At 40.5% G+C, this 26,932-nt stretch overlaps 1 protein-coding gene across 1 annotated transcript in view; it reads right to left on the reverse strand.

Annotated features, from left to right (window-relative positions):
* Nucleotides 1-26,932, reverse strand: part of LOC134679226 (rab GTPase-activating protein 1-like) — a 66,011-nt gene that overhangs the window by 14,602 nt on the left and 24,477 nt on the right. Inside the window, exons 7-19 of the mRNA XM_063538112.1 lie at nt 8,880-9,064; nt 7,947-8,081; nt 6,960-7,055; nt 6,475-6,635; nt 5,776-5,878; nt 5,526-5,682; nt 4,838-4,928; nt 4,381-4,528; nt 3,900-4,088; nt 3,028-3,153; nt 2,370-2,480; nt 1,873-2,003; nt 185-312 (exon numbers count right to left, since the gene is read on the reverse strand). Coding sequence (XP_063394182.1) covers nt 185-312; nt 1,873-2,003; nt 2,370-2,480; nt 3,028-3,153; nt 3,900-4,088; nt 4,381-4,528; nt 4,838-4,928; nt 5,526-5,682; nt 5,776-5,878; nt 6,475-6,635; nt 6,960-7,055; nt 7,947-8,081; nt 8,880-9,064 — 1,761 coding nt within the window. The remainder of the gene's footprint in view (nt 1-184; nt 313-1,872; nt 2,004-2,369; nt 2,481-3,027; nt 3,154-3,899; nt 4,089-4,380; nt 4,529-4,837; nt 4,929-5,525; nt 5,683-5,775; nt 5,879-6,474; nt 6,636-6,959; nt 7,056-7,946; nt 8,082-8,879; nt 9,065-26,932) is intronic.

Consider the following 26,932-nt stretch of genomic DNA (forward strand, 5'->3'; position numbering starts at 1 on the left):
ATACTCCGCCTGGTACTCTCTTCCCGTCTTTTCGTGGTCACGTGACTGACACAAGCCTACGTCATCCTGCGGCAGCGCTATATGATATGATATAGCGGCCATGTTATTGTGACGTAGGCTTGTGTCACTCTGGAAAGAGAAGACCGTGTTTTATTAGACTATGGGTAAAACGTTTAGTTCGTACCTTTGACGAACTTCTCATACTCCTGCTGGTATTTCTGCAGCCGCCGCTGCGGCACCTTGATGCTGCACGCGAGCTTAATCACGTGAGATGTAGCTTCTTCCGAGCGGCATTTTTTCGGTAACGTTACTCTGTGAACACCAGCACTTTAATTAGGTTTTGTTTTTTGTTGTTTTAACCTCCCAAGGCCCAGCCATACAAATGAAAAATGCAATATTTGCTACAGAAATTTGAACCTACAATGTAGGAAATAGAGTTGATTTTCGTTGTTCAAAAACTGAACGAAACAAAGCAAAAGCAACTCTGCTCCAATCGAATATGATTTAAATTTAATTGAACTGAATAAGTACTATAGATTGGAACTTGGGCCTTAGGAGGAAAAGACATATAATATGAAACAAATAATTCAAAGTATTAGGGATGCATTAAGTTAAAATATTTGATGGTGTTACACCTACTTACAGATGTAGTGCATATTTTCACGGAAATGTACGCACGAGTCTTGCTATTTCCGTCAGTCCCGGTACAAAAAGTACTGAGGTTGACTGAAGTAGCATGACAAATACGAACGAGAAAATACGATGGACAACAATTATGCACTACATGTGTAGTATAAGTGAAACAATATATTTATGCCTCGTTCTGTTTAACCCTTTACCTACGGGTGTCAACCAGAGTTGCCAGTAAGGCAACACCGCTGCAGTACGGGTGTCAACTATAGTTGATCGAAGTAATGGTCATGTTCAACATTTTTTTTAAACAAATCGAGACCTTGTGGCTTGGTAATAGCGGTCACATTATGCACTGTGATTAGTATAGATACAAAGAAAAAAATATCATAATATTTCGGTAGATGGCTCTGACATAAACATAATTTTAAAATTACCGCTTTTTTGCTGGCAACTGGAGTTGACACCCGTACTACAGAGGTGCTAATAATTGAATTCAATATGGCGGACAATAGTGTTGTTTTCAAATTTCGTCAACTTCTTGTCGATATGAGAGTACGGCGTGGGAGTGTTTGGAGTGTTATTTTTAGTGTTTTTTACCGTTTTTGGTTCAAATATTGGAATTTAACATGTTATGAAATCATTATTAGGTACTATTGTACCTAATAATAATTTCACCACAATCCTAACTTTATAAATTTCAGTTTAACATTTACTAGGTTATCGATATATCGACAAATGTGTCGATAGACGCACATCACTATTTTCCATAAGTGGCAAATTGTTTTCGTGCAACGTTTTTTGTGATTGATTTTTATGCATTAATTTCATAATTATCGTTATTTAAGTGTTTATTTGTGTTAAGTATATTATAAACTAATGTTTTTAAACGTAAACTTGTGAGATCCGCGAGTAGTAACTTAAAAATCTTCAATTTCTTAGTGACTGGTATATTGCTTGATAGCAGAAAAAATAGTGAATATTATTACTCCAAGTGATTATTTATTGATTAAGCACATTATACTTATTGTGTGTGTGAAGTTTTAAGTGTGTAGCTGTAATACATCAAAAGTTACAAGTAAGTGAAATAATGCCTAACCGCTGACTCTCGCCAAAACATGCCCGTATTGGGCGGTGACGGAGCGATTAAATAGCCCGTAGGTAAAGGGTTAATACAGTGTGAATACGCTAATAGTTGTAGTATTGGTTGCTAAGTGTAAGTGGTTTGAGTTAGTCTGTTACCTGAAGTATTTGAGTACGCCTTCGAAGTCATGTTGTAACAAGTCTCGGCGGGAGCGAGTCAGCAACGCCAGGGCCACTTGGAACAACGTGTTTATGCCTTGCAGGAGGAATACGTCTAGGATGTGGTACACCTGTTACAGAAAAGATCTTAGTAAGTAATAACTGTAGTATATTGTCTACCTATTACACTTCACGATAAGCCAGAGTGACAGGTTGGACGCTTTTTTACGCGGTGGAGTGCCTACCATCTTGTGACCAAAATTTGAAAACAAGGAGCTCTTATGTTGCCCCGCACTGTTTACGCACACTTGCTATATGATGCGTTTTTGTGTTGAAATAATTGAATGTCTTCTATTCTTGCTTAATTCCATGTTTCTAGGTCAACGAGGGGTGCCCAAAGGATTCTGATTACCTTATCAGTCTGAATACGCAGTGAATCTTTTAACTTAGACGAAAGAACCTACATAGCGGCTTGGCATGGCGATTCTTAGACTTACGAGAGGCAGCGGGAATCTAGCCGTGAACACAGTCAGGAACCACTGGGAGGCGAACATGTGCGGCTCCACGCCGAGCTGCTGGAAATGGGCGCGGAGATCTGGCAGCTGCACCTGCGAGCACACACATTGAGTAAGACGATAGGTCAGACCATATGCGTCAGTAGCGAAGTAACTGAAGACAAAGGTTACTTTTTTTAAAGCATAGTTCTTTTGAAACATAATGGTGCTCCTACATTGACTGTTATAAAATGTTATATAACATTTTGTATCTGGAACAATATGATTTAGACCGCGAGCCAGGAACAGATTTCCATGACCAATCGCCTCCCGGGCGAAAACTCGTATAGTTAACGGCTATGTGAACCCTCGTGGACGTCAGCTGCCGCTCCGTTGGTGGGTTGAGGAATGGCAGCCACCAAAACACGTAAAAAATCACTCGATTTTGTCATCCCCTCCCGCTTGATACTCTCACAGATGATAGTGTAGAGGCTTTTGTGACTAAAAAATATCGGCAGACGGTTGTATTGCGGTGGAAAGAACGTCAGCTTGTCGCATACGGTTTTTTATTTAAAAATAGCATCTAAACGATCATCTGACACAATATCAACCGGGAGGCGAATATACTCGTACTGTCTACGAAGCCAGAAGTGATGCCTACCTCCATAAGCCTATCCAGTTGATGCAGCCTCATGTAAAGTTCTTCGAACCCATCCTTGTACAGTTCCCGTAGACCGTAGCCGTACATGAGACGCACAAGGAGGCAGAAAGCTTGCTCTTCCGGCATCTACAAATACAAAACATTAACGTAAATTAACATTTCAACTTGAGATATAATTAAGGGTATTCCACCTGTCTTGTTTCTTTGTCTAACGTGTATTTATTGTCACATTTTGCTTAATGAGAGAGTGGATTGAGACACTGGATCAAGATATTGGACAGATGGAATACTACCCTAAAGACAGATATGTAACAACTGAAAGCACCAATCTAGTTTCGAAGTTGTATATCGTAACGAAAGCGTGCAGTAGCGAAAGTTAGCTACGTAACTAGATAAGTTATTATAAAATAAACCTTATTGTTATATACTTACGTGTAGCAATAGCGTGGTCGCAAGGGAGCTCAGTCACTGACAGTATAGAACTTCGGAGTCGTATATACAAGCGCGGCCCAGGCGAAACGCAAGTCCTAACAGGTCTCGTTACAAGTTGTTGTAAAATGAACTCTATTGCTATATACTTACGTGTAGCATTAGCGTGGCCACATGGAAGCTCAGACACTAACGGTTTCGAACTTCAGAATCGTATATCGTCGGGTGACAAGCAAAAGTCACTAAGTACTATCAAAAAATTAAAGTAACAATGCACTTTATTACAATTTTAATACGGTTTATAGTCCAATAATTTCAATGGTGTTAGTTAGTGACTTTTGCTTGTCACCCAACGATATACAATCGCGGCCCAGGCGAAACGCAAGTCCTAACAGGTATCGTTACAAGTTGTTGTAAAATGAACTCTATTGCTGTATACTTACGTGTAGCAATAGCGTGGCCGCTAAGAAGCTCAGTCCCTGGCAGTATCGAACTTCCGAGTCATAGATGGCGTAGGCGCGGCCCAGGCGCAGTAGCGAGTCCTGCCCGAGGCCTCCGGCCTCGCGGAAGAAATCGTGGGCGGGGAAGGTGCGGGCTATGTCACGTTGGATCACCGCTTCCTCTTCGCATTCCTGGCAGAAAAATATACAATTTTAATCAGTCTGCCGATTTCTACATAATTTGTACGTAACGTACATATAGCCATGTCAGTCCATACAAAAGTGTGCATAATTGTGCAAGTTTTTCGGCAGAGGTAAGCTCTTATAGTTCCTTCGAGTTATTAAATGCTCTAAGATGATTATAAAAATACGAGTCAGCACGGTCGTTCTTGTCTACGCGATATAACTGTTATCCGTCACTTTCTATCCTGCGGTGTTAAAAAGGGTCTTAATTATTCTATATATTTTTTTATACTTAGGGTACCTGACTGATCAGCGTCCTGTAGGTCTCCATGAGCTTGTCGCACTGCTCGACCTCGGCGAGCCGGAGCCACACCTCGCCGCGGAGCGCCTCTGGGACCCCTTTGGTGCGGACGAGGTTGTCTAGGGTTTTAGGGCGAGGTCCGGTCCAACTGTGAAGCGAATATTTCAAAATGTGATTCTGTTTCAGTTTTAATATCTATATATTAACCAAAAGTTAGCAGTAGAGATGCAATTTTCATATTTTTAGCTTTTGAGCATACATTTGTTACAAAATTTTAAAGGTGCATTTTGCACCTATGTTCGTGATTTTTTCTCTCGAACGAAATTCAAAAACTCAAGATTCGAATCGAGTAAGGATTCAAAATTGCTAATTAAATGAATGGCAGCCGTATTGTAATCCAAAAAAGTTTTTTTTAACCTACTTCACCTTTATATTTAACATAGCATAATTAGCATACCTCCTGAGAACATTGGCCCAGTTCTCGAGCACCTCCTCGCCGCAGTCTTTTGAGACGTCGCCGGTGCCGCTAAGCATGGGCTCGTCGCCATCTTTGATCAGAAAGAATCTTGGTATAGCTCGTCCGGCGTATTAATAGTAAACAGACATAAAGATATGCTAATGGGCTATCTATTGTAATAATAGGGTCCCGTTTTACCCTTTGGGTACGGAACCCTAAAAAGTAAAGCGTAAGTGATTTCTTAAAAAAATATGTTAATAATATGCAATAAGGTCCAATGTCAAATAGCATCACTAAAATTGCAAAGCCAATAAATAAATATTGGAGGCTGGGCTGCAATTATCGGGAATCTCCAACTAGTATTCCGTGGGTATTTATGCTATTTGCTAACCAAACCAAATAAGCGTGAATGCGAAGTGTTATGACACTTATGACCCCGGTCGACAGTCGTCAGTTGGGTTTGCGGACAGTGTAGTGATTATGTTTTATTATTTTACTCACTTATTGCAGATTTTAGAATGAGAGAATGATGTTGTTAAATGTTATTGTTAATACCTATATCTAAATCATACTACGCCCTATATGTCACTGAAAACTCAGGGTCCTAGCTTTGAAAATGGATTCGAAAAAAGGTGCCTCTTTATTTTGCCCGATTTGGCGGGGGCACCGTCGTGCCCCCGGATATTACCTGAGTCATCGAGGGGCGAGGGCGGCGCGGGGGCGTTAGAGAGCGGCGAGGGCAGCAGGCTGGACAGCAGGGGTAAGTTGAGACGCGAACGGTCGAACTCGCCCGATGTCTCCACGTTGGCGACTTCGTACTGGAGCATGCCTTGGACGTCTACCGTCTAGAAGAAAAAAATAATATTTAAAGAACCCCTACTCCCTCTCTCTCTCTTCCAAGCTATTGCCACAAACAAACTGTATTTTTCGGGACTAACCTCTTTCAAATTGATGATGAACTGTTGCACCAGCGGTCTTTTCGAGTAGTACCAGAAGCGCTCAGTCGGCGGATATATTTTCACCGGGGTTTCAATCACCAGCCTAAAAATAAAGAATTGTATTATTTTTAAACTATTTCCATGCATCTTAGCGCAGTGTGTCTAAGGGTGGTATTCCATCTGTATCCAATCCAATTTCTTCGTCCAATGTTATTGCATCTTACTCTTTCATTAAGCAAAATGTGAGACAAAATACAAATTGGTTAAAGAAATTGGACAGGTGGAATATCACCCTAATATACTATGGAGATGAGTGCCATGGAGATGTACGCAGGGGCTACCTATTTATTGGCGTTCACCACGTGGAAAGAGGCTACTAGAAGAGTTCCTTGCATTTTATTTCTATTATTTTAAAAACCGAAATAATATTTAAAAAACCGGACAAGTGCGAGTAAGACTAGCTCACGAGGATTCCGTACTTTTTAGTATTTGTTGTTATAGCGGCAATAGAAATATATCATCTGCGAAAATTGCTATTGTTAGCTATCACGGTTCATGAGATACAGTCTGGCGGACAGTGGAGTCTTAGTATAAGGGTCCCGTTTTTACCCTTTGATTACGTAACCCTAAAAACATTGCACACTATCGGTTCAAGCGTTCTACAAGTCCATTTGTAAGGAGATGGCGGCTATGTCTTACCGTAGTGGATCCGGTATGCCCCTGATAACCAGGTCGAGGGCAATGGACATGTATGAAGGGGCGCCGTCGCCGCTGGCAACGTTAAACGCGGCCAGGGCGGAGTCCCCGGCGTTCCAGAGGGCGCAGCCGGAGCACCCGGACACCCCTGAGGAGCCGCTAACCTGGATTGATAATGGAGAAGGTTAATGTGTTTGGTTTAGTATAGCGTTTTAGTGAAAGCATGCCACCAAGGAATCAAAATATTAGCCGTCCTGTTGGTCATCCTAAATATCGTTGAGCAGATAGAGTGGAGGCAGATCTCCGTGAGCTCGGTGTCGGCGAAAGCTGGCGGGATACCGCTCTGGACCGATCAAAGTGGCGTGCTCTTGTGTTGGAGGCCAAGACTAATTTTGGGTTATCGCGCCAGCCAAGTAAGTAAGGTAAATACTGATCAAAATGACTCACTCTATAACACATTAGCCTTACTCTATACTACTAACCCTTACCATTTCTAGGAGCCTCATGTCCGGGTGTTTGACACCTCGCGCCGGAGCCAGTAGGATGCCAAAACAGCGCTCGATGTAGAGGCCTCCATATGGTACCTGGATAAGACAAGTAGGTTAAGATAGGGTTAATAAATTAATCCTGTGACCGCCAAATACGTCGCATGACGCACGCGGCTACATATCAATATCAACCTTCGTGCATTCTGACAAGGTTCCTACAAAGATGAAAATTATTCTCCTATTATAGTTCGTTCTTTTAGCATTAGAAAGAACTTGAAAGAAGGTAAGCGATCTTGACATGTCTTTTAATTGAAAAACGCTTTATAAAAATCAATAACCATTACTTATGAAAGCTGAAGACTATAAATGATCGTGTTAGATTCATAATTGTTACATATTTGCCGTAACTTATTTTTTAAATTAGTTTTTCAATTAAAAGACTCATCGAGATTGTTTACTTTATTTCTAATGCTAAAAAAACGAACTATAGGATGAAAAGAGTTTTGGACCACATTGAACCTACAAAGAGCTCAGCCTCAACTACAATAGAATACCTAAATTACAAAGAGTTACTGGTGACCTGCTGGACATAGGTATTGACGTGCCTTTCTTCTTGAGTAGGTACCTGGCACACATTATAGACGGTCTAACGCGAATTATATTCAACTACCTTGATTTACCGACGTTTCGACACAGGTTTCACTGGTCGTGGTCGCGGCTGACTGATGTCCCAGCAAAATGTCAAAACAGAGATTTGTGCATCTACCCGACGAAAAGTGTATGGAAAATACTTTTTGCTGGGACATCAGTCAGCCGCGACCACGACCAGTGAAACCTGTGTCAAAACGTCGGTAAATCAAGGTAATTGAATATAATTCGCGTTAGACCCGTCTATAATGTGAGTTAATATGTATTCAAAACGCGAAAGTTTAAAATATTATAGGTACCTGGCGTACCTGCTGTAAGTATCTTAAAATGTAGATTCACCTGGAACTCGTCTCCCTCGACCTGGACCGGCTGTGAGCTGCTGGTGACCTGCTGGACGTTGATGGTGACCTGCTTGTCGATGCCGCCGCGCAGTTTAAAGCCTAGACGCTCTTTAGGTACATGGCTGTATGTGCCCTGTTGAAAGAAACAGTCTTTAAAGTTCGTTTGACTATATATAGGCAAAGTAAAATAAAAACGCGTTTAATACGATTTAGTAGACATATATGTCGGCGGCTGATCGTAAGATCAGGCAGATGGTAATGTTCCTGTGTAAAGTTATGATGATAGTAACATTAAACCAATATATAGGTAGGATAGGTTCGTTAGGTTGCTTCATACTTATACCCGAAGGGCAAACTGCGCAGAAATAGGAGCCCCGCGTAGCGAGGCTCCGTCGACTCAGGGAACGAGAAGATTTTCACGTTTCACGATATGCCTAGGAATTTCACGATACACGATACGGCTGCCGACATACATATAACTTGTTTTCACACATCACAGTTATTACGATTTCCTGCTATAGACGCGTTTTTTACTCTCAGCCCACGACTGGGCGACACTAGTTAGAGTTACCTTAGCATTGGGGATGGGGAGGTTGTCCGTGAGGGACCCAGTCATGGACTACGCGGTCCAGTCATGGACCTACACTAGTTACCTTAGCATCGGTCTCCTTGATCTCCACAGTGACCTCGAGCACGTGCATGAGCTGCATGGGGGGCGCGCAGGGGGGGAGGTTGTCCGTGAGGGACCCAGTCATGGACTACGCGGTCCAGTCATGGACCTACACTAGTTACCTTAGCATCGGTCTCCTTGATCTCCACAGTGACCTCGAGCACGTGCATGAGCTGCATGGGGGGCGCGCAGGGGGGGAGGTTGTCCGTGAGGGACCCAGTCATGGACTACGCGGTCCAGTCATGGACCTACACTAGTTACCTTAGCATCGGTCTCCTTGATCTCCACAGTGACCTCGAGCACGTGCATGAGCTGCATGGGGGGCGCGCAGGGGGGGAGGTTGTCCGTGAGTGACCCGGTCATGGACGGTGCGGCGCTCAGCTCTCCCACGACCGAGGACGCCATCGAGCGCGGCAGCGTGCGCTCGAACGCCTTTGCGAAGCAAGCTGCAAAGAGGAAGTCTGTTAGTAAATGATATAAGCATATTCTTTATTGTGCTTGCTGGGTTGTTCCAATGGATATTTTCGGTATGGTACCGGTCAAGTACACATATGTATGACATATGTGTACTGAAGCGGCCCACCATATTTATATGAGGAATTGACAGTGGTAGTCTTATTTTATACTAGGAAATAATATAGAAAATCGGAAGCAATTCTTTTGTTACGAAATTGAGCGAACGAACGGAAATTTATGGTAATTCAATATAATTTTTTTTATGTACCTCTCTGTGATGAGGAAGCAAACGAGCAGGCGAGATTTTATTCCAGATTATACTAAAATACATACATAGTTCATACATGTTATAGTTCATACTAAATATTAGGACCAGTATTCATAGTAAAACGGTAAAAGTTCACAGTCAAAGGTTTACGGAAGGCATTCTTCCATACGTACCTCCTCCTCTCTTTTATTGTTTGTAGTGTTTACTACAAATACTTAATTTATATATTTAATATATTTAATCAATAAAATCGAAACAGAGATTTGGAACTATTTGGAACATTTAGACCGCTTTGAAAATTATAAAGTGTATAATATCTTTGTATTGCTATGATTAAAATACATCGAATTGTGTAAAAATACCTATTTAAAATAATCTAAATATCCAGAGAATATACGATTGTATGGAAGCGGTTTCGGTGCGGTCGTCGCTTTTCGTCTTATCCTCTAGCCGCCCATACGTCAAACCTTGCCAAGCAAAATGAAATTTTATTTTGTCAACACAAAGTTCAAATTAGAATGGAACAGGAGACCAGTACGTCGAGAGAGACCAGGTTAAAGCCACAACCAAGTTCACGGTACATGGTATACCTAAGATGGTCCCTGATCCTCCATGGTTAGATAAGACAGCGGCAAGCTGCGCGTCCTGTGTGCCGTGAGTCGCCCGAGCGTTCAGCCACCGATGTACTGGGGGTTGTCGCTTTTCATCTTAAAGCCACAACCAAGTTCAGGGTATACGGAATACCTAAGATGGTCGCTGATCCTCCATGGTTACATAAGACAGCGGCAGCTGCGTCCTGTGTGCCGTGAGTCGCCCGAGCGTTCAGCCACCGATGTACTGGGGGTTGTCGCTTTTCGCCTTAAAGCCACAACCAAGTTCAGGGTACATGGAATACCTAAGATGGTCCCTGATCCTCCATGGTTAGATAAGACAGCGGCAAGCTGCGTCCTGTGTGCCGTGAGTCGCCCGAGCGTTCAGCCACCGACGTACTGGGGGTTGTCGCTTTTCGTCTTAAGCCACAACCAAGTTCAGGGTACATGGAATATCTAAGATGGTCGCTGATCCTCCATGGTTACATAAGACAGCGGCAAGCTGCGTTCTGTGTGCCGCGAGTCGCCCGAGCGTTCAGCCACCGACGTACTGGGGGTTGTCGCTTTTCGTCTTAAAGCCACAACCAAGTTCAGGGTACATGGATACCTAAGGTGGTCCCTGATCCTCCATGGTTAGATAAGACAGCGGCAAGCTGCGTCCTGTGGGCCGTGAGTCGCCCGAGCGTTCAGCCCCCAACGTACTGGGTCGGCGCGACTGTGCCCGCGTTATATACGAGACCACACATGTGCCTTTGAGATCACGATAACAATGAATAAGGTATGAGGTAGAGATTACCACGCACAGACTACGTACGAGGTTTATCAACCGCGAGCTATTTAAATTGGAGCTATTTTTAACTTTTACAATTTTCACACATTCACATTTATCTTATCTTGTACCTTTAAACGAGTAATTGTTGCATATTTACTTATTTATTTATAAATATATTTTGGGGATCTCGGAAACGGCTCTAACGATTTTGATGAAATTTGCTGTATGGGGGTGTATCGGGGGCGAAAAATCGATCTATCTAGGTTTTAGTTCTGAAAAAGGCGCATTTTTAGGGTTCCGTACCCAAAGGGTAAAACGGGACCCTATTACTAAGACTTCGCTGTCCGTCCGTCCGTCCGTCTGTCTGTCTGTCACCAGGCTGTATCTTACGAACCATGATAGCTAGACAGTTGAAATTTTCACAGATGATGTATTTCTGTTGCCGCTATAACAACAAATACTAAAAACAGAATAAAATAAAGATTTAAGTGGGGCTCCCATACAGCACACGTGATTTTTGACCAAAGTTAAGCAACGTCGGGCGTGGTCAGTACTTGGATGGGTGACCGTTTTCTTTTTTCATTTTTTCCGTGTTTTTTTTTGCTTTATGGTACGGAATCCTTCGTGCGCGAGTCCGACTCGCACTTGCCCGGTTTTTTAGTTTTTATGTGTTTTCCGAGCAAAGTCTCCCAGATATTACGCAATTAAGTCCCGTTTTGGGTAAGTAATAAAGCGAGCTAATTCGCCTGTAAAACAATAATTGTTCGCTTACTATTCAGATGCATACTGTCCTAAATTAATTTCATCCCTAAAACTCAATAATTTGCAACAAAGGCTCATTTGTAAGGTGCAAGAACTCGCAGACGTGTTACAGTTACATTGCGGTTTTTGATCGATTGACACGATCATTGATTTCTTGATGTCAACTTTTAAACACAACTATAATTAACTGGTGTCGCTCTCATACTGGGATCTATACATGAGAGCGCCCATATGGAGCGCCAATGTGCAGCTACCGCGAATTGTTTTGTATGTTCCGTCTAGTAAGTGCTCTGTTGCGTGACGTAGAGCATACTTGAGCTGCAATTCTATTGACAATTTTATACTTTCACTCAGTTTTAATAAAGTGCTGTTTTGTATGTTTTGGTGTACTTTTTAACGCACTTTTTACTACGACGGGTTTCAGCGAAGTTTGCGGATGAGGATATCAAAACGAAATAAAAATATGGTTTAGTTCCGACTGGTCCTTATAAAAATATGGTTTTGTCATGTTTGTAATGTTTGTTTACAGTGTCCCGTTAAAAGTGAGCATTTAAAAAAAAATATCTCGAAAAGGAGAAAACAAATCAATGAAATGAGTGACAGTTCATTTGCGCCAAGCGAATCCAATACGAATCATTCCACAATAGTGTAGCTTATTAATTATAACAACAGTCTTATGGATGCTCAATGCTTGCAACTCTAGGAGTCTTACATGCACGTTAACCTTAAAACCCTGACCATTCCTTTTTACAAACCTTAACCACCCTACAGTTACACTACACCAGGTGTCTTCAAACTTTTTGATACGGACGCAAGAAGCGAAGGCTGACTATTATAACTTGGCCCCTTATTCGCCGACAGGAATCAGCCATAGATGGGGACCCCTTCACTACACTATAGTTTAATAATTAATGTAATTACACTGAACTAAGTTAAGAGTACGATGTACCAACCACTATTAGCGGACTGATCACCAGTCAACTATGAAACTTCCCATACAATAAAATTTAAAATCTCGACATGAACGTTCCGCGGCCGTTCACAGTCGGAACTGTCAAAAACTAGTATGACCATTAAAAACAATGTCCATTAAGAGTTATCTCAAATACACATGGCGTTTATCGGTCGTGTAGAGATAAAACGGTGGGCGTCACCATGTCGATATGTACGCAATGATAATTGAACGTAAACCTTACTGCTAAGACTTAAGGTTCACCCATGACTCGTTAAAAGTGTTGATGTTATACCTCTAGCAACGAATGATGGTCCCTATGAAAGTTCTTTCAAGTCTCCTTTCGTTGGACTTAGTTAAAATATAATGAAATATTAATTTTATTACTTAAATGTTACATTTCTCAAATTGGAAAAGGAACCTAGACTATCCTCCATCTGTCTTCAACGAGTAATGAGATACGGTCACATAGCTCGCAGAGACCCTAACAACCTGGAGAGACTTGTGGTGATGGGAAAGGTGGATGGCAAACGGCCTAGAGGACCAAGTCCAACGAGATGGTGTGACCAAATAACCGCCCGGATGGGCATCACACTAAGCAACGACAGGGAGAAGCGGAGAGCTGTCATAGGAAAAATTAGCAAGCGGAGTCACGATCCTCAGCAGTGAGAGACTGACTTAAAAGAAGGAGAATGTCACATTTCTAATTAAATTAATGTGTTTATCTTTGAAATAATATCTACAAATATTTCACGTCACAGATACCTCATATAAAAATGAACTGTCATAGGAACCATCATTCAATGAGAGAGGTAACATGAGGACGTTAGTAGGTAAGCAGCAGAAACACCATTAATTGAACTTTGGTTGACCTTATGCTTTGACAATAAGGATTACCTATTGTCAATTTTGTTTCGACGATGTGTACATAGGATACGATTCTATCTTACCATTGTAAAAACGCGCTATTTTAAATACTTTTAAAATCAAAATACATTTACATCCGTATTGTTAATTAGCATTATATATTATGGGAATAGCATACGTAAAGCAATATAACTGTTATAAATATTATGATTGAAAGTCATTTAGGCAAATATCATCTAGATTTTATCCATAATTATTATATATGTCATCAATAAAGGAAAGATATTACCTACGGACTGTTCTGCGTCAAGACCCAAGGGAAATCACATTGATTGACAATCATATTGCATTGCATATTGCACATCTGGTAACCCAGCATAGAAAACAATGAATGCAGCCCTCTGGGCCTCCCGCGAACCATGATCGACGTGTTGCCTCTCTGTCGCACTTGTAAGTTCGTACGTAAATGTGACATGGAGGCAACACGTCGAACGTGGTTCGTGGTAGGCCCTCAGATCTGCTAGTATATGTCGCGTTCTCCCGCGCGAGTCCATACTTGTAGTCGCGCTAGATGTAAGGAGTCGCGCGCGAGAGCGCAACTCATGCTAGACCGCCTGCTAGCATGTGTTGCGTTCTCGCGTGCGGTGTCCATACTTGAAGTTGCTCTAGATGTATGAAGTCGCGCGCGAGAACGAGACACATGCTAACAGGTCAGTTGGTATTTTAACTTTAAACTAAAATGTATAAACTTATGACAAAATAAATTTTTGGCAAAATTTTTATTTTTGGTACAAGCTTTTATCGCTGACTGTACGTTTCTTACGACAGACAACTAATACTCATCGAGACAATTCTAAAAACCCCTATAACAATTAGGTTGCGTTGTTTCATCACAGAGTTCCTATGGCCACCTCCTGTCTCCATCATCAGATCAGCTCGATGGTACCATAATATTTCATTGTCATTTGATTTATACATGCATGCATAATTTCAGCTCAATCGGAAACCGGGAAGTGGATCAAATTTAACTTGCAAGATTTGATTACAGACAACGGTCAGGTGAAAGTAAATAAAAGCTTGTACCTAATTATAAATGCGTTTTATGTTATAATCTAATCCTGGGTCCTCTCGATGTATGTTTGTTTCTATTGATCTATGTTTTTCTTAGGTACCTCGTAGGTTCAGGTTCATGTAAATTAAATTCGCTCAGAGACTGTTAACGTAAACGTCTATTTATCGCAAAAAGCTGCTTGCAAAATGTTTTCAGTTAAACAGCATAAATAATACTGCACGAGTAAAGGTACTCGTATTTCCGCTAGATATTACGTAATTGAATTATGTATATCGCCAGCAGTAGAAAAAAACCGGGCAAGTGCGAGTCGGACTCGCGCACGAAGGGTTCCGTACCATAATGCAAAAAAAAAAAGCGAAAACTCCCGACGTTGATTAACTTTGGTCAAAAATCACGTTTGCTGTATGGGAGCCCCACTTAAATCTTTATTTTATTCTGTTTTTAGTATTTGTTGTTATAGCGGCAACAGAAATACATCATCTGTGAAAATTTCAACTGTCTAGCTATCACGGTTCGTGAGATACAGCCTGGTGACAGACAGCCGGACAGACGGACGGACAGCTGTCTTAGTAATAGGGTCCCTTTGGGTACGGAACCCTAAAAAAAGATACTTATTAAGCAACAAACAGCTTATTGAATACATAGCCCGCATCTTAACAGAGATTTAGGGTCGTTTGCACCAAACCCCCTGTCACCATTGAAGCGTTCGCTAAATTTTATTGTATGGAAAGTTTCATAGATCTCTGCTGCGTGACTTTGATCAGTCTGTTAAATGTGGTTGGTGCAACTGGCCCTTAGTGGCTTAAGAACGAGTGTAAAGCCAGGAATTAGAAGGTAACAGAAGATATGGCCATCACCGATCACCTTTGAATGACTGCGGAGATGTATAAAGCAAGTTTAATACTATCAAATTATATTTCGCAGTTCAAATAAGTATTTCAAATACTTATTAAGAGAATACTAAGACGCATTTTCGGAGCTGTGATGGAGGATGAGATATGGCGAACGCGTTATGACCACGAGCTATACCAAATGTACAATGAGCCTAACGTCATTAAGACCATAAAGATCGGACGCCTGCGATGGGCAGGGCACGTGATACGAATAGACGAGGCCAGAGTACCCAAGCGCATTCTAGAAGGCCGACAGGAGGGCCGCAGAGGTAAAGGCAGGCCCAAGCTCAGATGGTTGGATGGCGTATACCAGGACATCAGGATCTTGGGAGTTAAAAGTTGGAGAAGGAAGGCCACAAACAGATCGGACTGGAGAGACTTGCTGGACCAGGCTAAGGCCCACCCGCGGCTGTAATGCCTCAGATGATGATGATGATTAAGAGCCGGGGTTTGTACCCACGACTTCCTCACGAATAAACATACAACAGTGCATTAGTACCTACATTACGACACAAGTGCGAAAAGTAGGAAATTCGCAACGAGTGACGATCAATTGAAACACGACCGAAGGGAGTGTTTTAAACCGACGTGAGTCACGAATTACCTTTTCGTACGAGTATTTTACAACGTTTTACAGTACATATGGCCTTTAAATGTTTGACATAAGCACGTATTGTCCCTAATCCCGCCCTAGGGCGATAAAGCAGCACCATATGTACTGTAAAATAAATTATATATTCGCTAAATCATAACCCTATTATGTACTCAGGAGTTGGGATAACATAGGGCAACCCTGCACTGAAATGCGACGCGTATGTATTTATTATAATATGTCAATTCGCGCTGCAGCAATGCATAATGTATATAACCTTACCTCTTCAAACGTTCGCCAATCGCAAAGCATAAACGGCACATATCTCATACAAAGCATATACAATAGATGCGTTTTCGCATGCGCGGCATCCTAAAACCGTCGGTTGAACTTATATCTTTAATGCGAACGATCGAAATCTCTACACAATAATGAAAACATGAGGTGAGCTGCGTAGGGGAGAGTAGGCAAACGCGGATAAAGGAAAATATTTAATTGAGAATTGATGATGATTTTGGATACAAATTGATTCATGTTCTGCTGCAAGGACTAGGAAGACAAGTCTACGAGGGGGAGGCGATGTTGGGGTAGAAATGTAAGCTCTCATGGCTGCTAATTCCACCTAAGCGGCAGCGAGTCGAGTAAAAATATCGAAAAGATGCTTTCTGTTGTTGTTGTTGTAAGATTACAAATATCGATGCCCTGCATATACATATAAAGCGTTGGTAGCCTTACGGCAAGTAGTGACTTCCAAACCGGTTCAAACCCCTACACCAACGAAATGTTAGTACGTAATATGTACTACATATCTTATAAGTCCCTTTTCAATAAAGGGAAACATCGTGTGAAAAGTATTTAGTTTATCTGGGTTAGACGGTCAGGTGGTAGTCGCTTACGTAAAAACTAGTGCCTATTCTAGAAAATTTTATTGAAGTGGGTACTTATGCGGACTAGTGTAGAAGTCGAGCGAGGGCATACTGCTACCCCTGGCGACGCTCATGGTACTCGTACTGGTGATGAAAATCATACAATGATAGTATACTGTTTTTGAACTCGGTTATGATTATGTTAACGGTCATTTCAATTTAAATGTACGGAACTTCCCTACTCTCCCATTTGACACGTGAAAGGTGGGGTGGGAGTAACGTACCTAAGATGCAGAATTGTAGCAACAAAATATTGAGATGGGAATTTTGAATCTACCTCAAATAAATGGGTTGTCCGCATTTTGGTGCGGATTTATGCTCCAAATTGCCTCATTTTTAGGGTTCCGTACCCAAAGGGCAAAAAAACAGGACCCTATTAATAAGACCCCGCTGTCCGTCCGTCTGTCTGTCTGTCTGTCAGCAGGCTGTATTTCATGAACCGTGATAGCTAGGTAGTTGAAATCACAGATGATGATCTGTTGCCGCTATAACAATACCAAAAAGTACGGACTCTACTCCCAACTCGCACTTGTCCGGTTTTTTTTAATAATTAACGAACGAAGGATTATAATGAAACTTCCACATTTTGCCACTGCACGTGAAGCTTGGTCTGACTCTATACGCCTAAGTGGATAATGTATCTTCTTTCATCTTTTTATTTATTTATTATGAAGTGATAAACAGTGGTAAATAGATTTTAACAAAGGCCGTCAAAACCATTGTTGTTGTGTCTTGTTGTTGTTGTATTCATTACAAATCGCAGAAAAACATTACTGATACTGTACTGTCTCAAGTTTTGTTTGACACCTACAAATAAAAGACAATATTCCTTTTGTTACATGTAAAAATAGACGAATGACTTTATAAGATCAATTATTATCACGCTCATCAAATCATCCTGTAAGAAATGCTTACATATTGGTTAATTTTTGTCTGCCCTTTTCACGAGTGAAACGTAATCGAATACGAGTACGAAATAACCTGTTGCAGTGACCGCTTATATGTGGTTAATTCACGTACTTTCGGAATCGCTGAACGTTTTCACTGGCTATAAAATAATAAATATAGTATGTGCGTGGTAAAAACCAATTGTTCACTTCAAAGAGATTTCCTGGAACAGATATGTTTAAATTGAAGGTAAACCAATTAATTAGCGATACACTTGTTATAAGGTGCATGTTACGTTTGTTTGCCATATTATGTACTACTATTCAATATAAACTTTTTAAAGCCTCGACAAGATCAAGTGGGTTAAAACTAATCTAAGAATCATATGGACAGACTTTCTAAAAATACCCACATCGGTATGTGGGTCTTTTTATACACACACAATAAAATCGCACTAAACTCTATTATCGAACCTCCTCACACAATTTCACGAGAATCAGTTGAGTTACGCCTCTTGTTGGAAAGGGTAGATATCGATATCATATCGAGATGCGATGTCATAACAAGACTCACAATTTGTCTACAGATGTAGTGTATAATTATTTTCCATCGTTTTTTCACGAAAACGTCCCTTGTCATGCACAATCATTGTTTCATTTATTTATTTTTCTTCTTAGGCTAGGTCATTTATAACATGAATATAAAAGTAACATACAAAAACACATAAAAAACAACAAAAAATAAGTATAAACACATTATAAAAAACCTAACCTAGGGTGCCGCCAGCAGCGGGGCAGGGCCCAAGCTGCCGGTGGTCAGGGCCGCAGAGAGAGGAACCGGCGGACTATCCGCGCCGTGTCCAAGATCACCGCCTTCTGCATCTGACCCTTGATCCAACCACCTAGCGAGAGTCTCTCAAGATGTCGGTCGAGACTCTTCGCTATTAGACCGTTCACTGAAACGACTATCGGGACAATGATCGTTGAATCAACATCCCACATAGCGGTTATCTCGTGAGCCAAGTCTAGGTACTTACTGGACTTGTCATGCACAATCATTATTATTATTATTGATTTAGTGTCTTGGAAAATAATTACGCACTAAATCTGTACTGAACTGTACCTACTTTAATCGATTAAAGGAAGAACTGTTATCTGGAAGCATCGTAAGCTTCTTTACTCAGCTGCGTGCCGTGTAGAAACGGTTATTGATTATTTATTGTTTGTTGAAATAAATATATTTCTTAAAAGCTTCGCAACAGACTCTAATTGGATCAAGTCTGAAATGTAAATTGAAAAAAAAAAAGAGCGTAGAAATAAGAATTAGAGATGCAATGAATGATGGTTTTGGCCGAATACCGAATGTTCGGACCCTCTTTCGGTCGAAGCGCCGAATATTCGGTTTGACATGCGAACATTTTGAGTCACAATTATTTATTATGAAAACTGTTCGCCAGCAAAGGACAACGTTTGATTAGATATATTTTTTGTTGAACAGAATTCATATTAAATGTAGTTATAGTCAATCAAATCAGACCCATGATGAAAAAATACACACACAATACATTTTAAATATACCTAGTTTTTGGTTATTTTTACTTACTTACTTGGTTGGCGCGGTGACCCAAAATGAGTCTTGGCCCCCAACACAAGAGCACGCCACTTTGATTCAAAGTGGTTATTTTTATTGTGTGATTTTTCTTTTTAGTTAGGTGCAAACAGAGATTTGGTATTCGGCCGAATAGTGGGCAACATTCGGCCGAGTACCGAATAATTGGCAAAGTGGCCGAATAGTTTCCTAAATTCGTGGCAACTCTAGAAATAAGATTCATAATTGAAATGGAAGGGTGATTGGTGTTAATATTGTCAATATTTGTGTCGGACCGTTTTGCTTTTTTTGATATTTTTGTTTTTTTAAGGAGCTAGAGCCCTTCAAAAATGGCCTCATTGACTATGCCGCTATGAGAGGCGTAGTATTAAAAACTGATATCAATTAGCCAAAAACGGTCCGACACATATAATTTAGATTTCCAAATTTGGTTACGATTGGTTAAGTTTTGGAGGAGGAAACAGTCGAGTACGAAACCTCGATTTTTGAGATTTTTACGCAGGATTTTTCGCCGAGTTTTAGGAGCCGCTTCCGTTAGCGAGACGGGTATATTTACCTAAAATATTTAAATCTCAGCTCCTGTTTCGTCTTAATACACCTTTCAGTAACGTTACTATTTCTAGTAACATTTATATGTACTTTAAACACGAAAGGTGATGTATTAGTTAATAATCTGTTTTAGTTAATAATTTGTCTGTAATTAAATATCTGTTCTCTCCGCAACCCTTTTCCTGCTCCACATTAACGACATGCTGCAACCCAGCATTGTAGGTTATGCAGATGACAGTACGGTTGTTGAGAGATATTTGGCTAGTGCAGGGGACAGCAGGGAGGATATACGTTCACAGAGAGAGGCCATGGTTGAGCGAATGAACTTGACCCTTAGTCTCGTTTCCCAGTGGGGTGATGACAATCTGGTCACGTTCAATGCCTCCAAAACGCAGGCGTGTCTATTTTCCGCTAAACGGAGTCCATTCGACCTGACTCCTTCTTTCCGGGGTGCATCTGTACCTATTACCGACAGCCTGGAACTCCTCGGCATGGAGCTGAGTTCAGTCCTCGGCTTCGGCAGCTTCATTGAGTCTAAAGCACAAACTGCGGCCAGAAAGCTGGGCGTCCTAAATAAGGTGAAGCGATACTTCACACCTGGACAGCTTCTAACACTTTACAAAGCTCAAGTCCGGTCGTGTATGGAGTATTGCAGCCACCTGTGGGATGGCTCAGCTAAATACCAACTCGCCGCTTTGGACTCAGTGGAGCGCAGAGCCAGGAGGATGATTGGCGACAAGAAGCTAACGGCTAAGCTTCAGACTTTGGCCCATCGGCGGAAAGTCGCCAGCCTGTCGGTATTCTACAGGTTGCACTTCGGGGAGTGTGCCCAAGAGCTACACGAGCTCATTCCACCGTCCCCATTCTACCATCGGACTTTTAGACGCACGGCCGGTTTCCATCCTTACTTGGTAGATATTCCGCCAATTCGGACTAAGCGCTTTGCTTCTACTTTCCTTATGCGCACTGCCAAGGAATGGAATTCCTTGCCGGCGTCTATATTTCCGTGCTCTTATAACCCGGCAACCTTCAAATCAAGAGTGAACAGGCACCTTCTGGGCGAGCTCGCTCCATCGTAGGCCACGTCTACGCCTCGGCTAGTCTGTGGCCATGAGTAAACCCATGCATAATAAAAAAAAAAAAAAAAAATCAGTAGACCTAACATGGATGGTGCGCGAGTGAAAGAGACAGGCACTGTCATTATCATACTGTCATGTAGACAAGTATCGCTCTACGCGACATTTCCATTTTCACCACTTAGATGGCTGTTGTGCGTTTTTCCAGAAACTTCCTGCCTTCTCTTCTTCCTCGCGTTAACCCGGCATTTTGCCACGGCTCATGGGAGCCTGGGGTTCGCTTGACAACTAATCCCAAGAATTGACGTAGACGTTGACGTTTCGTAGATTTGCGATTGCCATCTGACCATCTATAGTCATATGCCTTATGGGAATATAGTTCAGAGCCGGAAACCGCTACCAACTTTTAGTATGTTGTTGGGCATGGCATTGGGTCTCCAAAACTGCCGGGAGACGGCGGCGCCGGCCATCTACTTCAGCGGAATGACGTCATCAAAATGACTCCCGCTTCGTTGCGAATATTGCATACTGCACCCAAATTATGCATAGCACATACACGTGTGGGGTATTAAATGAAAGCCAATTAAATAAACTATATTTTATTCGTACAAAGTGTATCAAAATATGCAACAGTTTAAGAAAAATTTACAAAACAATTTACAAAAGTCGGACGATAAAGCAATGTACTACAACATTAAAGATGACGTCTCAAGCCATACACTGATATCAATAAAATCAAAATTGAACCAAATATGTGGAAATTATGCATCAAAATGTAGATATTTGCCCATACAAATGCATAAAAGTTAAAAAAATCAAAATTGGTCATTTTCAGGATAATCCGCATAAGCTTCTAGTATGTTATTAGCAATATGACCTGGATTCTAAAACTGCCGGGAGACCATCTCTGTTGTTCCTCAGTTACAAATAATGACGTCATATAAATAATCACTGCCGAATTTCGTAAAATGTAAATTATAGCTATACCACGAGTCTCACATACACGTGAGTTACATGTAATGAAAGGTTATTAAATGTATTATGATTCACTTAAACATTGTTTGTAAAAAAAAATTTACGGTTTCAGAGCTAGAAACAACGAAATACCACTTTTTATGGAAAAAGTAGATATGTATCAATTTTATAGCTAAACTAAAACTGTCAAAAAATTTTTGCATATAATATTTGAAAAACTAGTTATTCAACTATATATCACAATTTAAATTTTACATTTCCGACAAAAACTGTGGAAGGTGTGGAAAAAAAACTAAAGCGCCCCAACAATTCTACCTTAATGCGCTCATATTATGCAAAGAATAGTTCTATTTATCGAGTATTAAATGAATGAACATTACATAAAATACATGAAAACGACATTTTCGAATGGAACCATAGTTAAAAAAAATAATAATTTACTTTTAGGCCAAGCAATAAGAAGTTATAGAGGGAAATGCTAGGAACACAATTTTTGACTACGTAACTTTGTTTGGACTAGTTAGTCAAAAATTGTGTTCCTAGCATTTCCCTCTACAACGTTTTTTGAGCATTCATTTCTTGACCTATTGATAAGTAAGCAATATACTGTTTCTTTAAGTACCTAATCTCCTTCTTTCAAAGTCGGTTAAAATGTAGCTTTTGTGACCTGAGCTACAAACACAAATAAATTGACACCTAATTTATCAAAATCAGTTCAGTAGTTTCATGCAAACAGTACCTACACATGCACGCATAGATAGCAAATTCTGCCGTAGTCGGACAAAAAATTAAAATTCAATAATTAACCTTTATGGCCTGGCGTGGCTTGGCATCTAACTTTGAAACCCTCAGGCCGTAGATGTTAGCAGGCCTAGCGGGCGTCGCCGTCGCCTCGATGAGTTAGCAAGATGCCTTATGGAGGCTTCGAATGATCAGAGGGGTGACCTGTATTTCGGAGAACCAGAGGGAAAATTCTGCCAGCCTTCTCAGCTCAGCCTTGAAACCCTTGCACCAATCAAGATTCCACTTTTATAAGAATACCCAACTTACCCAGTATAGGGCAGAGTGACGCTCTTTTGTGCCAGAGGCCAAGATCCTCTTTGCTTTGGGTCACTGAGCCATTGATGTATGTATGTACGAGGCTAATCGAGGCTTAAATATATAATTATGTATCGCATTAAGTGAACTGATATGGCATTTACCTCGATAAGGCATTTTGTATTAGGCATGTACCTACTTACTGACATGTAACTTTACATTTCTCTAATAATGTAGCGTTAGGCCATGACAATAAGAGTCTATTTCGACTATTTCATATTAATATTTACCGCGACTACAGCAGGAGCTGCTATCTACGTATGTAATTATGTATTTTTTACATGAAACAACTGAACTGATTTTGATAAATGAGGTGTCAATTTATTTGTTTTTGTAGCCCAGGTCACAAAAGCTACATTTTAACCGACTTTGAAAGGAGGAGATTAGGTACTTAAAGAAACAGTATATTGCTTACTTATCAAGTAAATTATTATTTTTTTAATTATGGTTCCATTCGAAAATGTCGTTTTCATGTATTTTATGTAATGTTCATTCATTTAATACTCGATAAATAGAACTATTCCTTGCATAATATGAGCGCATTAAGGTAGAATTGTTGGGGCGCTTTAGTTTTTTTTCCACACCTACCACAGTTTTTGTCGGAAATGTAAAATTTAAATTGTGATATATAGTTGAATAACTAGTTTTTCAAATATTATACGCAAAAAATTTTTGACGGTTTTAGTTTAGCTATAAAATTGATACATATCTACTTTTTCCATAAAAAGTGGTATTTCGTTGTTTCTAGCTCTGAAACCGTACATTTTTTTTTACAAACAATGTTTAAGTGAATCATAATACATTTAATAACCTTTCATTACATGTCACTCACGTGTATGTGAGACTCGTGGTATAGCTATAATTTACATTTTACGAAATTCGGCAGTGATTATTTATATGACGTCATTATTTGTAACTGAGGAACAACAGAGATGGTCTCCCGGCAGTTTTAGAATCCAGGTCATATTGCTAATAACATACTAGAAGCTTATGCGGATTATCCTGAAAATGACCAATTTTGATTTTTTTAACTTTTATGCATTTTTATGGGCAAATATCTACATTTTGATGCATAATTTCCACATATTTGGTTCAATTTTGATTTTATTGATATCAGTGTATGGCTTGAGACGTCATCTTTAATGTTGTAGTACATTGCTTTATCGTCCGACTTTTGGTTTGGTTGTAAAACCCAAATAATCAAATATTTTTTTACGTAATTTTTATTATTTTGTAAATTTTTCTTAAACTGTTGCATATTTTGATACACATTGTATGAATAAAATATAGTTTATTTAATTGGCTTTCATTTAATACCCCACACGTGTATGTGCTATGCATAATTTGGGTGCAGTATGCAATATTCGCAACGAAGCGGGAGTCATTTTGATGACGTCATTCCGCTGAAGTAGATGGCCGGCGCCGCCGTCTCCCAGCAGTTTTGGAGACCCAATGCCATGCCCAACAACATACTAAAAGTTGGTAGCGGTTTCCGGCTCTGAACTATCTCTGCGACCGTTTCCCATAAGGCATGGCACTACTAACCCTGCCATCTGACCTTCTCACGATGTTTTCCTTCACCGAAAAGCGACGGGTAAGTATTAAATGATATTTCGTACATAACTTACGAAAAACTCATTTGTACAAGCCGGGGTTTGAACCCGCGACCGAGGCCACCAGCGCTTTTCAAAATTCCAACTGTCTAACTATCACGGTTCAAGAGATACAGCCTGGCGACAGACAGACGGACAGACACTTATTAGTAATTAGGGTCCCGTTTTTACCCTTTGATATATACGGAACCCTAAAAAACTACAGATACGGGTTGCACCCCTAAAATTACTTTTTAAAGGATAAAAATAAGTAGTATATTCTTTTATATATACCCGCAACACAAGAAGGGTTGTAAATGCGTTGCCGTACTTTAAGACAGGAGTACGCTCTTTTCTTAGAGGTCGTATCCTTCCTGACTGGAAATACCTGTGACTTGAGAAATTAGATGGATGAAAGATTATGAAAAATGTCTTCTTGTCACCTAATCTATGGTGTAAGAAAATCTATAAATCGTCATTATATTCATTATAATACGACAACGAGCGATAACTAGATCAAGAAAGTTCCATAAAAAGTACTAACAAAACTTTTTCAAACTTATCGCTGCCTGGGATTCCATCCAACCGTGTTACACTTGAGTTCCAAAAAGCGGATGAAACCGGCAAATTTCACAGTATAGTGTATGATGGCTATCCATCCTCTCCTGAAGTATAGCAGCGCCACTATGATATACATAAGCATCGTAAAAAATGTTTTATCGTCAGCTAAGGAATACGGTTAGTCGATCTGTCTATTAGCCGGCGTCGAAAACTAAATCACGAATCCGTCATTTGAAAATGCATATAATATCAGAATTCGATTACATGACTGATAACTAGATTAACCGGTTAGTTGCGTCTTTCATTTTCGAAAACTTTTGGCTGTGGCGCGGAACAATTATTTCATGACACGGCAGCCATAGAATATGATGGCACGCCTGTCGTGCCATACGCCACACGTTAAAAACATTGATGACACGGCAGGCGTGTCATCAGCACCGAAACGGTTAATTAAGTGTGATCTACAAAGAAATACTTACAAAACTTTTTCATACTTATCGCCGCATAAAATTCCACCCAACCGTAATGACACACTTGAGTATTAAAACACGGTTGAAACCGGAAATTTTCACCGTGAGGTGTGTGATGGCTATCCGTCCTCTCCTGGAGCATAGCAGCCCCACTATGATATATATACGCATCGCAGCTGACTAGAGGGTCGCTGAGTAAACACTGAGTCCTGCTAGACGCCTGTTGCATTGACATGCGCAATGTCTGCGTAGGTAAAGGCGTAGGTAAAGCCCTGGCTAGGATCTATTTACAGAATTGTTTATTGAGATTTTTAGGCAGATAATTTTAACTAAGAATTAGGGTTGGATGCACCAAACCGTGTGGGTCCGTTGAGTTCGCAAAATAATGTTTATGTAAGGTAAACTTACTGGTGCACGACGCGGTCCCATTACATGTCATCTCGAAACTTAAGTCATTGTCAATACAGGTGATAGCAAGGTGTCATCTATTGGACATCAGCATGACGAGCACTAGTATGTTTACATTATAAAAGTTTTTATAGCTCAGTTCTGTTTACCGTTGATCAGTTCGTCAATATAAGTCACCCTTAGACATTTTAAAATATGTATGTCATCTATAACGGGTCACGTTTTCGGCTAAAAAGTCGCGTGTGTACTCTAGGTATTTCACTGCCTAGTCAAGCTGTGGCACCGATCTACCTGTGGGCGTAAGGAAATCGCGATCAGTTGCCTCACACAAGTAGTTAAAATAGTTATTTGTACAACAAGAGATCAAAGTTTGATATTTCTTCGAGTGCTTATTTTGAGTCCCGTGCAAGCGACAGATTCTATAATAGAATAGAATCTTGATCGTAGTAAGGGATTCAAAAGCGCACGAGATGTAAATAACTTTGATCTCGTGTAGTACACAAAATTTTTCACCCTAAGCAGTGAGAACATACCTAGAGGGACAGAAATAATAGAACCCAAGTATATCGAACTAGTATTAGACCCCGCATGTTGAAATGACATTTGACTACAAAGGTCACTTGAATGTCATTTTGTCTCACTCAGTGAGCAAAATGCGATTTTGCTCACTGAGTGAGACAAAATAACTCAGTGAGCAAAATCGCATTTTGCTCACTGTTTTTAAGAAGCAAAGTACCCTTGTTCGAGCTGCTGAGGTGAAAAAGTTATTACCTACACGTCAATTTTACATGACGATAATTGCATTTAGAAATTGTTTGTGATTTAATTGAAAGTTCTCTCAACAGTCTTTATAAGAACCTCGGGTCTCTGACAAGTTAAAAAGGTCACGAGTATCGACTTAATTATAATAGTGAAAAACTGAGACTAGACTAACAGAGG

The sequence above is a fragment of the Cydia fagiglandana genome, chromosome Z, assembly GCF_963556715.1.
Source record: "Cydia fagiglandana chromosome Z, ilCydFagi1.1, whole genome shotgun sequence".
Lineage (NCBI taxonomy): Eukaryota > Metazoa > Arthropoda > Insecta > Lepidoptera > Tortricidae > Cydia > Cydia fagiglandana.